At 40.6% G+C, this 19318-nt stretch overlaps 1 protein-coding gene across 1 annotated transcript in view; it reads right to left on the reverse strand.

Moving 5' to 3' along the window:
- MROH7 (maestro heat like repeat family member 7) overlaps positions 1-15697 on the reverse strand; it is an 85872-nt gene extending 70175 nt beyond the window's left edge. The window contains 1 exon segment of the mRNA XM_037816648.1: positions 14467-15697. Within this exon segment, the coding sequence (XP_037672576.1) occupies positions 14467-15697 (1231 nt within the window).
- Between the last annotated feature and the right edge of the window lie 3621 nt (positions 15698-19318).

Genomic DNA, 19318 nt, shown 5'->3' on the forward strand with positions numbered 1-19318 from the left:
AAGAAAAGGGTAAAGGTCTAGGAAGAGTATTCAAAGAAATTGTTGGGGAAAACTTCCCAAATCTTCTAAACAACATAAATACACAAATCATAAATGCTCAGCGAACTCCAAATAGAATAAATCCAAATAAACCCACTCCGAGACATATTCTGATCACCCTGTCAAACACGGAAGAGAAGGAGCAAGTTCTGAAAGCAGCAAGAGAAAAGCAATTCACCACATACAAAGGAAACAGCATAAGACTAAGTAGTGACTACTCAGCAGCCACCATGGAGGCGAGAAGGCAGTGGCACGATATATTTAAAATTCTGAGCGAGAAAAATTTCCAACCAAGGATACTTTATCCAGCAAAGCTCTCCTTCAAATTTGAGGGAGAGCTTAAATTTTTCACAGACAAACAAATGCTGAGAGAATTTGCTAACAAGAGACCTGCCCTACTGGAGATACTAAATGGAGCCCTACAGACAGAGAAACAAAGAAAGGACAGAGAGACTTGGAGAAAGGTTCAGTACTAAAGAGATTCACTATGGGTACAATAAAGGATATTAATAGAGAGAGGGGAAAAATATGACAAACATAAACCAAAGGATAAGATGGCTGATTCAAGAAATGCCTTCACGGTTATAACGTTGAATGTAAATGGATTAAACTCCCCAATTAAAAGATAGAGATTCGCAGAATGGATCAAAAAACAAATGAACCATCAATATGTTGCATACAAGAGACTCATCTTAGACACAGGGACACAAAGAAATTGAAAGTGAAAGGATGGAAAAAAATATTTCATGCAAGCTACAGCCAAAAGAAAGCAGGTGTAGCAATATTAATCTCAGATAAAATAGACTTTAAATGCAGGGAGGTTTTGAGAGACAAAGAAAGCCACTACATACTAACAAAAGGGGTAATTCAACAAGAAGAAATAACAATCGTAAATGTCTATGCACCCAATCAAGGTGCCACAAAATACATGAGAGAAACACTGGCAAAACTAAAGGAAGCAATTGATGTTTCCACAATAATTGTGGGAGACTTCAACACATCACTCTCTCCTATAGATAGATCAACCAGACAGAAGACCAATAAGGAAATTGAAAACCTAAACAATCTGATAAATGAATTAGATTTAACAGACATATGGAGGACATTACATCCCAAATCACCAGGATACACATACTTTTCTAGTGCTCACGGAACTTTCTCCAGAATAGATCATATGCTGGGACATAAAACAAGCCTCAATAAATTTAAAAAGATTGAAATTATTCAAAGCACATTCTCTGACCACAATGGAATACAATTAGAAGTCAATAACCATCAGAGACTTAGAAAATTCACAAATACCTGGAGGTTAAACAACACACTCCTAAACAATCAGTGGGTTAAAGAAGAAAAAGCAAGAGAAATTGCTAAATATATAGAGACGAATGAAAATGAGAACACAACATACCAAAACCTATGGGATGCAGCAAAAGCAGTGCTAAGGGGGAAATTTATAGCACTAAACGCATATATTAAAAAGGAAGAAAGAGCCAAAATCAAAGAACTAATGGATCAGCTGAACAAGCTAGAAAATGAACAGGAAACCAATCCTAAACCAAGTAGAAGAAAAGAAATAACAAGGATTAAAGCAGAAATAAATGACATAGGGAACAAAAAAAACAATAGAGAGGATAAATATCACCAAAAGTTGGTTCTTTGAGAAGATCAACAAGATTGACAAGCCCCTAGCTACACTGACAAAATCAAAAAGAGAGAAGACCCATACAAACAAAATAATGAATGAAAAAGGTGACATAACTGCAGATCCTGAAGAAATTAAAAAAATTATAAGAGGATACTATGAACAACTGTATGGCAACAAACTGGATAATGTAGAGGAAATGGACAATTTCCTGGAAACATATGAACAACCTAGACTGACCAGAGAAGAAACAGAAGACCTCAACCAACCCATCACAAGCAAAGAGATCCAATCAGTCATCAAAAATCTTCCCACAAATAAATGCCCAGGGCCAGATGGCTTCACAGGGGAATTCTACCAAACTTTCCAGAAAGAACTGACACCAATCTTACTCAAACTCTTTCAAAACATTGAAGAAAATGGAACACTACCTAACTCATTTTATGAAGCTAACATCAATCTAATACCAAACCAGGCAAAGATGCTACAAAAAAGGAAAACTACCGGCCAATCTCCCTAATGAATATAGATGCAAAAATCCTCAACAAAATACTTGCAAATCGAATCCAAAGACACATTACAAAAATCATACACCATGACCAAGTGGGGTTCATTCCAGGCATGCAAGGATGGTTCAACATAAGAAAATCAATCAATGTATTACAACACATTAACAATTCAAAAGAGAAAAATCAAATAATCATCTCAATAGATGCTGAAAAAGCATTTGACAAAATCCAACATCCGTTTTTGATAAAAACACTTCAAAAGGTAGGAATTGAAGGAAACTTCCTCAACATGATAAAGAGCATATATGAAAAACCCACAGCCAGCATAGTACTCAATGGAGAGAGACTGAAAGCCTTCCCTCTAAGATCAGGAACAAGACAAGGATGCCCGCTGTCACCACTGTTATTCAACATTGTGCTGGAAGTGCTAGCCAGGGCAATATGGCAAGACAAAGAAATAAAAGGCATCCAAATTGGAAAAGAAGAAGTAAAACTGTCATTGTTTGCAGATGATATGATCTTATATCTAGAAAACCCTGAGAAATCAACGATACAGCTACTAGAGCTAATAAACAAATTTAGCAAAGTAGCGGGATACAAGATTAATGCACATAAGTCAGTAATGTTTCTATATGCTAGAAATGAACAAACTGAAGAGACACTCAAGAAAAAGATACCATTTTCAATAGCAACCAAAAAAATCAAGTACCTAGGAATAAACTTAACCAAAGATGTAAAAGACCTATACAAAGAAAACTACGTAACTCTACTAAAAGAAATAGAAGGGGACCTTAAAAGATGCAAAAATATTCCATGTTCATGGATAGGAAGGCCAAATGTCATTAAGATGTCAATTCTACCCAAACTCATCTACAGATTCAATGCAATCCCAATCAAAATTCCAACAACCTACTTTGCAGACTTGGAAAAGCTAGTTATCAAATTTATTTGGAAAGGGAAGATGCCTCGAATTGCTAAAGACACTCTAAAAAAGAAAAACGAAGTGGGAGGACTTACACTCCCTTACTTTGAAGCTTATTATAAAGCCACAGTTGTCAAAACAGCATGGTACTGGCACAAAGATAGACATATTGATCAATGGAATTGAACTGAGAATTTGGAGACAGACCCCCAGAACTATAGTTGACTGATGTTTGAGTAAGGCCCCCAAAACCACTGAACTTGGACATAACAGTCTTTTCAACAAATGAGGCTGGGAGAGTTGGATATCCATATCCAAAAGAATGAAAGAGGACCCCTACCTCACACCCTACACAAAAATTAACTCAAAATGGACGAAAGATCTCAATATAAAAGAAAGAACCATAAAACTCCTAGAAGATAATGTAGGAAAACATCTTCAAGACCTTGTATTAGGCGGCCACTTCCTAGACTTTACACCCAAAGCACAAGCAACAAAAGAAAAAATAGATAAATGGGAACTCCTCAAGCTTAAACGTTTCTGCACCTCAAAGGAATTTCTCAAAAAGGTGAAGAGGCAGCCAATTCAATGGGAAAAATTTTTGGAAACCATGTATCTGACAAAAGACTGATATCTTGCATATATAAAGAAATCCTACAACTCAATGACAATAGTACAGACAGCCCAATGATAAAATGGGCAAAAGATATGAAAAGACAGTTCTCTGAAGAGGAAATACAAATGGCCAAGAAACATATGAAAAAATGTTCAGCTTCACTAGCTATTAGAGAGATGCAAATTAAGACCACAATGCGATACCATCTCACACCGATTAGAATGGCTGCCATTAAACAGACAGGAAACTACAAATGCTGGAGGGGATGTGGAGAAATTGGAACTCTTATTCATTGTTGGTGGGACTGTATAATGGTTCAGCCACTCTGGAAGTCAGTCTGGCAGTTCCTTAGAAAACTAGATATAGAGTTACCGTTCAATCCAGTGATTGCACTTCTCGGTATATACCCGGAAGATCGGAAAGCAGTGACACAAACAGATATCTGCACGCCAATGGTCATAGCAGCATTATTCACAGTTGCCAACAGATGGAAACAACCCAAATGTCCTTCAAGAGATGAGTGGATAAAGATTTAAAAAAAAAAGAAGTAATGAAGTCCTGATGTATACAACAACATGGATGCAACTTGAGGACATTATGTTGAATGAAATAACTAGATACAAAAGGACAAATTTTGTATGGTTTCAATTATATGAAATAATTACAATGAGTAAATTCTGGGAGTTAAAATCTAGAGTATAGGTTACCAGGATATAGAAAAGTGTAGAAAACGGGCAGATGATGCTTATGGTGCACAGAATTTTAAATAAGTTTATTGTAAATGTTTGGAAATGGATAGAGGTGATGGTAGCACAGTATTGTAAGTGTTAACAGTGCTGAGTGTGAGTATGGTCGAAAGGGAAAGTCTAGGAAAAGTCTAGGGTAGTGTATATCACTATAAGGAAAGCTAGAGGATAAAATATGGGTCTATATAACATAGTGAAAACTGTTGTGGATGATGGCTGTGGTTATTGTACAAATATAAGAAAGATCTTACATGAACTAGAACAAATATATACCACTATTACAAGGGGTTAATCGTGGTGTGGTATATGGGAAAACTACAATAATATAAATTATGGACTATAGTTAACAGTAACATTGTAATATTCTTTCATCAGTTGTACCAAAGGTACTATACCAAAGCTAAGCATCAATAATAGGGGGGTTTAAGGAGTATGGAATTTTTTTTTGAGCAATGAAAATGTTCTTAAATTGATTGTGGTAGTGAATGCACAACTCTGTGATTTTACTGAGAGCCACTGATTTATACTTTGGATGGATTGTATGATGTGTGAATAAAACTGTTAAAAATAAAAGCTAAAAAAAAAAAAGAAAGAAATATAATGAGAGCCACAAAAATAAGTAAGGATAAATAATTTCAAAAAACTGAATCAACAAAATTGACCTAATTGAAATATATAGGACACTGTACCCAACAACTGAACAATACATAATTTTTGCAAATGCAATAAAACCTTTACAATAGTTTACATTTGCTGGTCCATAAAACAAGGCTTAACATATTTCAATGAATTTAAATCATTTAGAATATATTCTCTGACCATGGTGGAATTAAACAAGAAATCAATAACAAAAAATAACTATTGATTCATACTCCAATAAGAATAAATCTCAAAATAATTTGGTTGGGTGAAAAGCAGCAGACAAAAAAGTATATATACCTGTCTTCCAATCATATTAATTATTAAAGTATTTTAGAATTTTAATAAATTTAAAAAGAGTATATGCTGCATGATTATACTTACATAAAATTCTAGAAAGTACAAACTAATTTTTAGCAATTCAGCATATCAGTGGTTTCCTGGGAACTGTGGTAGGAAGCAGGGAAGAGAAAGAGGGAGAGATTACAAGGGGATACAAGGAAATTTTGGCAATGATGGATAGGTTTATTATCTTGATTTTGGTGATGGTATGGCAGTATACATGTGTAAAAACATATTGTCAACTTTAAATATGTGTAGTTCACTGTAGGTTAATTAGACTCAATACAGCTGTTTTTAAAAATGGCAATCAAAAATGTCTTCCCTCAACTTCCTCTCATCCCCCTCCCCAAAATTCTCAGGCCAAGATATTTTTACAGATAGGTGAGTTCTAGTGTACTTGCAACAGTGAATATTCCCTTTCTCAGATAAGTTGTTCCAGAAGATGGAAAAAGGGAAATCTTTCCAACTCATTTATGGGGCTGATATAACTTTGATTCCAAACTGCATAGGAGAATTACAGTTTTATTTCACTTATAAACATAGATGCAAATATTCTAAATAAAATAATGGCTAACCCAATCCAATGGTCTATTGAAAAAATTGCTATATTATGATCAAATAGGATTTATCTCAGTAATATAAGAGTTTAACATTAGAATATCTATAAAAGTAATTCACCACATTAATGGGATAAAAGAAAAAATATATGATTATCTCAGATGCTAAAAAGGTATTTAATAAAGTTCAATGCTTTCTCATATTTTTAAAACCCTCAGAAAACTAGCAAGAAAAGGAAATTTAATTTACCTGATTAAAGGCCACAAACCAAAACTCTCAGCATAGTCAATGGAGAAATTTTACACAGTTTTGATGATAGTAGACACCCACTATCATTGTTACATTCAACATAGAACTAGAGGTTCTGGCCCAGGCAATAAGACAAGAAAAAGTAATAAGAGATATAAGAATGGAAAAATGACAAAGCCTGAATTATTTGAAGATGACATCATCATCTATATAGAAAGAAACAAAACCAACAGAAAAGCTAATATAATAAGAGAGTTGGATAACATTATTGGATACCAGATTAATTAATAATCCCAGCTGACTTCTTTGTAGAAATTGACAGGTGATCTTAAAATTTGGAAATTCAAAGGACCCAGAATAGCCAAAACAGTCTTGAAAAAGGAGAACAAGATTGAAGAACTCACACTTCCCAATTTCAAAACTTACTACGAAGTTATAGTAATCAAGACAGTGTAGTACTGGCATAAAGACAGACATATTAATTAACATAATAGAGTTGAGAGCTCAGAAATAAACCCTCACATTTATAGTCAATTGCTATTTCACATGGGTGCCAAGACAATTCAATGGGAAAAGAACAGTCTTTTCAACAAACAGTGCTTGGGCAACCAGACATCCACATGCAAAAAAACGAAGTCGGGCCCTACCCCACACCATATACAGTACCTGACTCAAAATGGATAAAGACCCAAACGCAAGAGCCAAAATGTAAAACTTTTAGAAGAAAACAGACATAAATATTCATGACCATGGATTATGCAATGGTTTCTTAGATGTGACACCAAAAACACAATCATCAAATGGAAAAATAGATAAATTGGACATTATCAAACTTTTAAAATTCTTATGCTTCAAAGGACACCATCAAGGAAGTAAAAAGACAACCTACAGAACAGGAGAAAAATTTTGCAAATCATCTGTTTCTAGAATATATAAAGAACACTTACAACTCAATAAGACAAGTAACAAAATGGGCAAAGGATTTGAATTGGCATTCTCCAAAGAAGATATACAAATGAGCAGTAAGCACATGAAAAGATGTTGAACATCATTAGCTTTCAGGGAAATGCAAATCAAAACCATGATGAGATACCGTTTTAGACAGTAGGATGGCTATAATCAAAAATGGGCAATAACAACTTTTGGCAAGGATATGGAGAAATCAGATCCCTCACAAATTGCTGGTGGGAATGTAAACAGTCTGGCAGTTCCTCAAATGGTTGAATAGAGTTACCATGTGTGCCAGTTTGAATGTATTGTGTCCCCCAAACGCCATTATCTTTGCTGTAATCTTGTGTGGGCAGATGTTAACAGTTTTGATTAGATTTCCTTGAGTGTTTCTTTGGAAATGTGCCCCACCCAGCTGTGGGTGATGACTCTGATTGGATATTTCCATGGAGACATGGCCCCACACATTTGGGGTGAGCCTTGATCAGTGGAACAATATAAATGAGCTGATGGGCAGAGGGAACTCAGTACAGCTGTGTGAGTGATGTTTTGAAGAGGAGCTATAGCCAAGAGGAACACTTGAGGAAAGCACAGAAGCTGCAGATGAGAGACAGCCATTGAAAGCAGACTTTCGCTCTGGAGAAGCTGAGAGAGGACAAATACCCCAAGTGCAACTAAGAGTGACATTTTCTAGGAACTGCAGCCTGGAGAGAAACATCCTGGGAGAAAGCCATTTTGAAACCAGAACTTTGGAGCAGATGCCAGCCATGTGCCTTCCCAGCTATCAGAGGTTTTCCAGACACCATTGGCCATCCTCCAGTGAAGGTACTCGATTGCAAAATTCTCAGAGGAGAATTTTGCTTTAGGACTAGAACACCATGTGTCTCAGCAGTTTACTCCAAGATATGTGCCCAAGAGAAATGAAAGCGTATGTCCACATAAAAACTTGTACATGAATGTTCATAGCAGCATTATTCAAAACAGCCAAAAGCTGGAAACAACCAAAATGTCCAGCAAATGATGAGTAGATAAACAAAGTGTGATATGTCCATACAATGGAACAATTTGGCAATAAAAAATAATGTGCTATTTATACATACTGCTATATGGATGAACCTTGAAAACATTATGCTAAGTTTAAAAACCTAGTCACAAAGCTCCACATACCATATGATTTAATCTATATGAACTATCCAGAATAGACAAATCTATAGAGACAGAAAGTAGATTAGTGTCTGCCTAGGGGTGAAAAGATAGAAGGAATAGATGAGAGGTGGTGATGGCTAAAGGGTGCAGGGTTTCTTTGTGGAGCGATGAATGTGTTCTAAAGTTAACTGTGGTGAAGTAGGGAGTGACAGGCTGACAGGTGCCACCTGCTGGGCGGAAAAGCACAGTGATTGAGGCCTCACAGGGTGTACCAATCTTCTAAGACACCCCCTCAGAGAGACCTGAAACTATTGCCTCCTTCCAAGATCTGAGCCCATTCTGGTCTAGGAAAACCTGATTGGGATAACTAAGGAGGCCAGATACCTAGACAACAGAAAACTACAACCTACTCTAGGACGGGCGAAGTTATGGCCCACTCAAAGGAACAAACTTACACTTCAACTGAGATACAGGAATTTAAACAACTAGTGCTGGATCAATTCAGAAAGTTTAGGGAAGATATGGCAAAAGAGATGAAGTGTATAATGAAAACACTGGGCATACATAAGGTAGAAATCAAAAGTTCGAAAAAACAACTGACAGAATCTGTGGAAATGAAAGGCACAACACATGAGATGAAGGACATAATGGACACATACAACAGCAGATCTCAAGAAGCAGAAGACAACACTCAGAAACTGGAGAACAAGGCACCTGAAAGCCTACACACCAAAGAACAAATACAAAAAAGAATGGAAAAATATGAGAAATGCCTCTGAGAACTTAAGGGCAAAACTAAATGCAGGAATGTACATGTCATGGGTGTCCCAGAAGGAGAAGAGAAGAGAAAAGGAGCAGAAGCAATTATAGAGGAAATAATCAATGAAAATTTCCCATCTCTTATGAAAGACATAAAATTATGAATCCAAGAAGTGCAGTATACCCCAAAAAGAATAGAATTTTTTTTCCCTTTATAAAGGAAAACCTCCTCTATAGGAAACACTAAAGGGAACACTAAAGACAGAAAAGAAAAGACAGGAGTGAGAGGTTTGGAAAACAATTTTGGGAGATAGTAGCACAGCAATGTTAAGTACAGTGAACAAAGATGACTGTGAGTATGGTTGAAAGAGGAAGGTTAGGAGCATGTGGGACACCAGAAGGAAAGAGGAGAGATAAAGACTGGGACTGTATAACTCAGTGTAACCTAGGGTGCTCAACAATTGTGATAAAAGGTACAAATATGTTTTTACATGAGGTAGAAAAAATGAATGTCAACATTGCAAGGTGTTAAAACTGGAGTAGGATTGGGGGGAAAATACAATCAATGCAAACTAGAGACTATAGTTAACAGAAACATTGTATTATGCTTCCTTTACTATAACATAGGCAATATACCAAAGCTAAATGCATATGGGGGTGGGGCATAGGGGAAGGGTATGGGACTCTTGGCATTGGTGATGTTGTCTGACTCTATTCTATTTTACTTTAATGCTATCTTTCCTTTTGTTTCTTCCTAGCTGTCATGTTATGTTTTGTTTTGTTTCTCTCTCTTTCCTTTTTTGTTTTTCTCCTGTCTCTCTAACTTCTTTGACTCTTCCTCCTCCTTTGTGGAAGAAATGGAGATGTCCTTATACAGATAGTGGTGATGGTGGTGAATATATAAATATGTGACTATACAGGGAACCATTGATTGTTTACTTAGGACATAATGTGTGTTGTGTGAACAAAACCATCTTAAAATTAACTGTGGTGATAGTTGCACAACTCTGACAATATACTAAAAGTCATTGAATTGTACTGTTTAAATGGATGAATTGTATAGTTATATGAATTATATCTCAATAAAGCTGTTTTTAGAAAAGATCAACTTACAGAAATGAAGTCCCTCTCCACCATGATACTAAATAGGAATTGTATTAGAAAACACGACATGATTCATGATAGCAATAAGAAGTATAAAGTATCTAGAAATTAACCTACCAATGAATAGGCACTAGATCTTTACAGATAATTTTTTTTCCTTTATAAAGGAAAACCTGAATGGATAGATAAAGTATTAACATTCCAATAAAAATGCCAGCAAGATTTTTTGAAGAGCTAGACAAACTTATTCTGAAATGTATATGGGAGAATGAAAGTCTACTAACAGGAAGAACCTAAGGTGGTGGCTAGGTGAGACAGGACAAAAAACACCTCTGTGAAAAATACTAGATAAAAACCAGAAAGTGACCCAGAATACCGGTATCAGCGATGCGCCAGCTGGACGAGGTCTGCTAGTACCACAGGGGCCATATACTTGGTGAAACCAGGAGTCTGCATTCTGAAACGAGCGAGTAAGCTGGCTGGAAGACCCGCAGCCGCGCGGCGGTGTGGGGAAGCCAGGGGTTGGCGTTTGGAGACTGACTGGTTCTTTAAAAAAAAAAAAAAGGGAAAAACCCAGGAGCGGCTGCAGTTGTGACAGTGGGAACCACACAGTAAAACACAGCACGAGAGGGCTGAGCCGGCCTCTCGGTGTCTGGCCTGGAGGATAGCCTGCTGCAGATACCCTCAGGGCCAGGGGAGTGGAGGGGCGAGCCAGAGGCAGAAAGAAACCCTGCAGCTTGCAGCTGGCTCCCCAGAGAGCTAGATAAACTCCTGCCCGGGGCCATGCCCGCAGCCCAGAGCCCCTCTGGCTGTCCCAGAGCTGGGAAGGAGGAACTGTGCGAGGAGGGGGGTTTGAGATCCCCTGTTCGGCCATCTTTGCATCAGACTGAGAGCGCCCCTGCACAGCCTGGCGGCCTGGGGCTTCCCTTGAGGGACGGTCTGCACTGGTGACATAGCACAGCATTACCTCAGCAGAGGTCCTGGAAGATCACAGCTGAGAAAGGGGGCCCACTTGGAAAACCCAGGGATGCTATGCCAAGTCCGGTGGTTTGTGGGTCAGCGAGAGAGAGGGTCTGGGGCTGAACTGAAATGAAGGCTTAGACTCTTGCAGCAGCCTTGAATCTTCAGGAACCTGGGGGGTTTGAATATTAAAGCTGCCCTTCCTCGCTGGCCACCAGAACACACACCCCATATTCAGGGCAGTCGGCTCCAGCAACACACCCAAACTGAGTTCACCAACTGAACCCCACAAGAATCATTTCCCCACACACCGTGGGGACAAGGTGGAGGACAACTGACTTGACGGGTATAGGTGATTCACAGACGCCATCTGCTGGTTAGTTAGAGAAAGTGTATGCCACCAACTTGTAGTTCTGAAAAATTAGATTGGTATCTTTTTTTTACAACTTGAAAGAACCCTATCAAGCAAAGCAAATGCCAAGAGGCCAAAAACAACAGAAAATCTTAATGCATATGATAAAACCAGACGATATGGAGAATCCAACTCCAAACACACAAATCAAGATATCGGAAGAGACACAGTACCTCGCACAATTAATCAAAGAACTATAATTGAGGAATGAAAACATGGCAAAGGATTTAAAGGACATCAAGAAGACCATGGCCCAGGATATAAGTGACATAAAGAAGACCCTAGAAGAGCATAAAGAAGACATTGCAAGAGTAAATAAAATAATAGAAGATCCTATGGAAATAAAAGAAACTGTTGGCCAAATTAAAAAGACTCTGGATATTCACAATACAAGATTAGAGGAAGCTGAACAACATCTCAGTGTCCTAGAAGTCCACAGAACAGAAAATGAAAGAACAAAAGAAAGAATGGAGAAAAAAATCGAAAAAATCAAAATGGATCTCAGGGATACGATAAATAAAATAAAATGTCCAAACTTAAGACTTATTGGTGTCCCAGAAGGGGAAGAGAAGGGTAAAGGTCTAGATAGAGTATTCAAAGAAATTGTTGGGGAAAACTTCCCCAACCTTCTACATAATATAAATACACAAAGCATAAATGCCCAGCGAACTCCAAATAGAATAAATCCAAATAAACCCACTCCGAGACATTCTGATTAGACTCTCAAATACTGAAGAGAAGGAGCAAGTTCTGAAAGCAGCAAGAGAAAAGCAATTCACCACATACAAAGGAAACAACATAAGACTAAGTTGCGACTACTCAGCGGCCACCATGGTGGTGAGAAGGCAGTGGCATGACATATTTAAAATTCTGAGAGAAAAAATTTCCAACCAAGAATACTTTATCCAGCAAAACTCTCCTTCAAATTTGAGGGAGAGCTTAAATTTTTCACAGACAAACAAATGCTGAGAGAGTTTGCCAATAAAAGACCTGTCCTACTTCAGATACTAAAGGGACCCCTATTGATAGAGAAACAAAGAAAGGAGAAAGAGTTATAGAGAATTTTAGCAGACATATATAGAACCTTACATCCCAAATCACCAGGACACTCATTTTTCTCTAGTGATCATGGATCTTTCTCCTGAAGGGACCATAAGCTGGGACATACAACAAGCCTCAATAAATTAAAAAAAAAAAAAAAAATTGAATATACTCAAAGCACATTCTCTAACCACAATGGAATACAAATATAAGTCAATAATTTTTTAATTGTAACTCCACTATTTACTTCCTACATGATATAAAATACACAGACTCTAATGACAAATCAGTGGTTTTGAACCCAATGTAAAATATGTAATTTTAGACAACTATATAAAGGTGGGGAAAGGGAGGAGTATAGGAACATAGTTTATGTGTCCCATTGAAGTGAAGGTGGTATCAAAGAAAAACAAGATTGTTATGGATATAAGAGGTTAATTTTAAGCCCCACAGTAAACACAAAGAAATTATCAGAGAATATGACCATAGACATGAAAAGTAGAGTATGGGTTAAGAGAAATGGGGGAAGGGGCAATGGGGAGTTAAGAAATGAGTGCAGGGTTGCTATCTGAGGTGAAGGGAAATTTCTAGTAATGGATGGTGGGAAAGAGAATTACAACATTCTAAATGTGATTAATCCCACTAATGGAATTCTAGGGAGGGGGTGGAATGCGAAGATTTAGGCTGTCTATATGTTTCCACAACTGAAAAAAAAAAAAAAAAGTCTAAATAGATGACAATTGAATGCCAAGGATGAACCTGGATGGGATCAGAGGATGGAGGACAGGAGGCTCAAAGGGACACAGTTGAGACATAAGGAAAAGGAAATATAGAATGTAAGCTTTGTGTCATTGTTGAATCTCTTGTACTTCTTAGCTGCGCTTAATGGGATTGCATAAAAGAATGTTCTTGTTCATGGGGAGTGTATATGTGAATTATAGTGATTGTTCAAGGATGTGTGCAGGTAGCTCTCATATGTTCAGAAGACAGCAATAGATGATGGATGATAGATAGGGAGGGAGGGAGGGAGGGAGGGGAGGAAAGAAACAGCGATGTGACAGCATGTTAAAGTTGGTGGATTGGGGTATCGGGGGAGGGGGTCAGGGTATGATGGAATTCTGTGTATGGGGTTAGCATTGTTTTTGCAACTGTTCTTATAACTGTGAATTTATTTCAAAATAAATAAAACAAAAGAAAGAAAGTCTACTAACAGCTAAGTCATTGTTGAGAAAGAATTTTAAAGAAAGATTCTTACTCTATCAGATGTGACATATTTCAAAGCTATGATAATTTTTTTAAAATTACAATATAGTATTAGTGCATGACTAAACAAAAATAGATTAGGAGAAGGTATTCACAGCATCAAAATCTGACAGGGGATTATTTTACAGAGCTCCTGCATAGCAGGAGTGAGGCACAGCTCCAAACAGGAGCCCGAGGCCTTGCTTAGAGGGGGCTTCAAAGGTTCAATAGTGGAGAAGAGAGCCTGCCTTCACTGGAGAAACTTTAGCCTGAGAAGCCCAAGTCTGAAATCTATCAAGAAAGAAATTTTGAGTGGAAGGTATAGTTAGCTAATAGACATAATTTGGACAGAATAAAAAGTATTCATATGTGGAAATATTATAGTTAAGGAAATTGAAGCTCAGAGATATTAAGGAGCTAGTCTCAAGTCTCATGGCTAGTGGAGGTGGAGTACTAGATCCCTTGCACATAATGAAATAATGTATTGTACGTGTGTATACTGTGTATGCCCTCTCCCCTCCCTCCAAGGCTAAAGTATTGACTTATTCCAGGTCAGCACCCTCTCTGGGGCATTCACCTTAGCCATACTCACCCTCAGAGATGCTTTGGAAGGCCGTGGTGTCCTTGTCATTCCTGTTGGAGGTGGAGAACCCCCGTGGGGACTTGGACCCCTCAACCCCAGCCATCTCGCTCCAGCCACCCAGGTTTTCCTGTGGGGTCATGGTACGGATGCTGTTGTCCTCAGAATAGTCCTGCTGGCTGCTCAGTGTCAAGGTGGAGGTATCACTGAAGAGGAGGCTGGAGCCCAGGCTCAGGGTCTCATCGGAGCCCAGGATCAAGGTCATGCATGAGGCTGGAGAGAGGGTGGAGGGGGGTACGTGGCTGCTGGAGTGCTGGCTGATGACATCGGTGGAGCCGGGAATCACGGTCACAAATGAGGCCTGAGTGAGGGTCACATTCAAATCAGATCTGGGTTGGCCGTTTGAAGCCACATTCACGGTCCCCACAGAGCTGGTGTTCCAGGTTGTACCAAAGGCTCCTTTCGAAACAGACCCAGAGTTGTTACGTGAAGCCAAAAGGATGGTCTCGTTCGTGTCTGGGATTACTGTCCCAAAAGAATCTGGAGCCACATTCACATCCAGCCTGGAGACATTTCTTGAGCCCACACCGAGCAGCTGATTGGAGCCAGAATCTGGAGAAGAACTTAAAGCTGGAACAAGGAGAGCTTTTGAACCCGGCCTGGAGATGCCGTGACCCAGAACCAGTGCCTCTCGTGAAAGGGGCTTTAAAAATGGATTTGATTCAGGCCTGGAAGGATTGGAGTTACCCTGAGCCAAGTCCAAAATCTTACTGGAGAGGGAAATGAAGGCCTCCTCAGAATTTAACCCAGAGTGGTTGCCCGAGCTCAGACAAGTGGTTGCAGGAGAGCCAGGGTTCAGCACGTGGTCTGAGGTTGGACTGAGGGCCCCAAGTGAGGCAGCCTTCGAGATGTGACTCGAATCCAGGCCCAGAGCCTCACTGGAGTGGGAGCTGGTGATCTGGAGGGAGGCTGGCACCAAGGTCCTGTTGTCACCAGGTCTGAGGGTGTCATCAGACAGCAGACCAGGGGCCTCCTCTGAGACAGGACTCAGAGCTGGGTTAAGGTCTGGAACAGGAGCTGTGCTGGGACCCTGGGGTGGATTCAAGGCAGGAACAAGGGCCATGTTTGGGTTGGGCCCAGGTATGGGGCCAGAGCCTAGCACGGGGGCCCCAGTGGAGTTGAGATTTGGTGTCATCTTTGAGTCTTCACGGAGGACCAGACTACTCATTGGACTCAGGGCCATGCCCAGCCTGGAGGTCTCTCGATATCTCTGCCCCCTTTACTCCAATCATTGACAGTTGAGCTCCCTGCAGCGCTCCTGAAAGAGAGAGAAAGCAAATGTGGCCAGGTCACATGCTGTTAAAACCTTTGCATGGCTCCCCATTATCCTTAGGAAGAAGCCCCCTTGCTGTTACTTTCAGGGTCCACCATGCCCACGCCCAGTCTACCTGTCCAGCCGCATCACACACTGCTCTCCCCCTTGCTCTCCCCATTCCAGTCATAGCCTCTGTTTGGGTTCTTTGACCATGTCCTCCTTCCTCTCAGATCACCCTCCTTTCAAATGACTTGTAGCCTGGAACCTCCTCCCATTGTCCTTTGCTAATTCTACTTCTCCTAACAAAATACTCCTCATACCTTATTCCAGTGATGCATGAGCTCCTGGATGGCAACAACTGTTCATATCCTGGTCCCTGGGGCATCTCTAGTCCCTAGTACAATGCCAGGTACACAGTAGGGAATCTGAAAATAGTCAAACAAGGAACCTCTCCCACCTTAAGGTGGAAAAGGGAAGGAGGAACTTCCTTATGGATAACCCTATTTCCAGCCACCCACATGTGATATGGTGACCTAAGTTCACCAAGAAGAATCCCTGAATCTTGGGAGATTGGTGTGCTTCAAGCTGGAACAAGCTCCCTAACTGGCTAGAACTACTCTGCAAGTGGCCATGGCACTAGATTCCCAAGGCAGCATAGGCAGAGCTGCCCATCCCCTATAACAGTTTGCCTGTGCTGGGCAGGACAGGCTACATGGATAACCTGGGGCATCATACACAGAACCTGCCTCAGCCCAGCAATCTGACTGCTGGGTGAACTCCCCTCCCCCACCCACCCCCACTCTGCTCCCTGCACCTGCAGGAATTGTCGGGGACAGCTCACCTGCATGCATGGTGTTCTTACACAGGAGCGGGCCCCTAGGAGAAGACACAGAAGGAGGACAAGTCAGGGAAAGAGCAGCTTTTTCAACACTTAGTGGGCAGTCTATAGGCCAGGCATGCATATCTTCTAACAAATCCGTCTTATGTACACACATACATTGGCTATTATTGCCCTATTATATACATTATATACATGAGGAAGTGGAGGTCAAGGAGAGGATGTTCACTCATCTCGTCAGCCTTCAGAGCAGCCATGACATCTCTTTATGCCACCCCCCCTGCCTAAACTCCTCCATGGCTTCCCATTATCTTCAGAACAGAGTCCTCAGTCCTTAGCAGGATCTCTCTGGCCCCAGCCCTCTTTCACCTTCCTTGACCCTCCATCATATCCCTTTATTCTCTCCATTCCACCCTGGCTAGAGTCCTCCAAAAAGCCAGGCGCCCTGGGTTAAGTCAAGGTTTTCCATGAGCTGGAAACCCCTTTTCTCCACCTTCCTTCCTCAGCTAAGGCCTGTGACTTCACCTCTTCAGGTTTTAGCTCAAATGTTAAGAGCCTTCCTGGTCCCTAGATGGGTGACGTCCACCTGTATGTTCACTTCCCCTTTCCCAGCATGTAGCATCTGGCTTCCCTACTGGACAATAAGCTCCATAAGAGCAGGGACCGTGTCTGCCTTGTTGTCTGCCAGTTTCTAACATCTAGCGTAGCCCCTGACACACAGTAAATGATCAATAAATGTTCAGGTTCATTATTTCATCTTTTTATCTCTTCATTTGCTCATCTATTCTTTCACTAGCTCATTTAATCACTCCTCCATTTATTATTCATTCATACACTAACTCATTCACTAAATCATTTACTCACTCCACAGATTTTGCTATGCATCTTTATAGCTTGGCTTTGAAAAGACCATAGAGTTGGAGTCATATAATCCTGGGTTCAAATCCCAACTCATCCTCTTACTGGTGAATTTGGCATGAGACTTTCCCCCTCTGACCCTCATCCTCTTCATTTCTAAATCTGCTAACCAGAGTGGTTGTAGTTTCAGTGTCTGGCACAGTGCCTGTAGCCCACTGAAGGTCTTCCTTAAATGATATCCACCCATTTTACTACTCTCTGCCAGACACTGCAGGTACTTTCTAAGTGTAAGGCAGTCAGAGCCCAGTGAGAGCTGCCTGCATTCCAAGCAAGTGGTTCATGCACAGCTTTGCATCCTGCGAAGCAGGGAGTGTTCACTTACCATCAGCACCAAAAGCCATTTTACCCTGAAACTAATGAAATTTAAAACTTTAGGGCTCCTTGTTTGCACAGTTTCTTTCAAAAGTCCTGTACCTAACTTTGAGTTCATAATTTTGTCTTCTTTTACTTAAAGACGAGCCTCAAAATTATATAAAGCTTAAGCCTCCAAAGACCCAGATCCTTCCTTGATTAACAGCAACCCCTCACACAAACATACAACACACACATAAATACACAAAGGGGCCATAGTTACCAAAGTGAGGGATTTTCAACCTGGAAAAATACAGGTCTGGTGCAGCCCACAGGGCAGTGAGTTGGATCTTAGGAGACCTAGCCAGTTGGGGCAGCGGGAGAGGCTGATAATCTCTACTCCACTGACCCAGCTGCTGCACAATGCAGGTCACTGGGCAGAAGGCCTCAGGTCGCAGCCCTGGCTGAGCTCCTCTCTTCCACGAGGAAAGAGCAAAAGATCACCCCTCTTTCTTCTGTTCCCTCAATCCTCCTCATCTATCCTGTGACAGGCAAAGCTGCAGAGCTGCCGCCAGTGACCTGGGGCAGTCCTTGTCTTGCCCTCTGCCAACAAGGGCAATGGGAGGAGGGGTGGTTGCTAAGGGGCTTTGGCTAAAGGAACTCGGGAGTTTGGGGCCCGTTACTGACTTGGCAGCAACAAGCTGTCTTACTGGCCTTTGGCTCCCAAACCCTAGGGCCTGAATGAAGAGGACAGAGCACGGCCATAAAACAGCTAGCCCTGCCCAAGAATGAGAGAATCACTGACTGATTGCTATTCCCCACTCTCCACGTCAATGAACTTTCCAGGCCTTGGGCAGTGGTGCTGGAGCCACAAGAGGGTAAAACCATCAGTGGATCTTCCCATTCCTCACTGAGGAAGTGGTTACCAGACAAATGGGCCCAGAATGTGTTAGGGGCTCTAGAATGTGCTCATGGACACACACACAGACACACATACACACATATCTGGCATTTGGGCACCTCAGACCCCAAGCATTCAAAACAGAATTCCCCATCTTCCCCCCAAAACAGACCCTCCTGTTCTCCATCATGAGGAACTGGCATCACCATCCAAGCCAGAAACAGTATCATCCTAAACTCCTCCCTACCTCAGTTTCTGCGTACAATTATTGGACAAATTCTGCCAATTCTGGCTCCAGAACCACCCTCAATTCTCTCCCCATCTCCTCATCACCATTGCCTGTTCCTTTTTCCAGCTGCTATTGCTTTGTGACTGGATCTTGGAATAGTTCTCTCAATAGGAGTCCCCATATCCAGGCCTGCTCCTGCCAAAACATTCTCCAAACCACAAATATTTTCCTTTAAAAAAACATGCAAAAAACAAGGGGGCATAGACTCACTTTTCCCTGCTCATCCCTTCTAAATACAACTAAATATCCTGGAAATAATTCAACAGACAACTATAAAACTATAAAATTACCCTGAACACTGTAAAGGAGATG

This window comes from Choloepus didactylus, chromosome 2, assembly GCF_015220235.1.
Source record: "Choloepus didactylus isolate mChoDid1 chromosome 2, mChoDid1.pri, whole genome shotgun sequence".
Taxonomy (NCBI): Eukaryota; Metazoa; Chordata; class Mammalia; order Pilosa; family Megalonychidae; genus Choloepus; species Choloepus didactylus.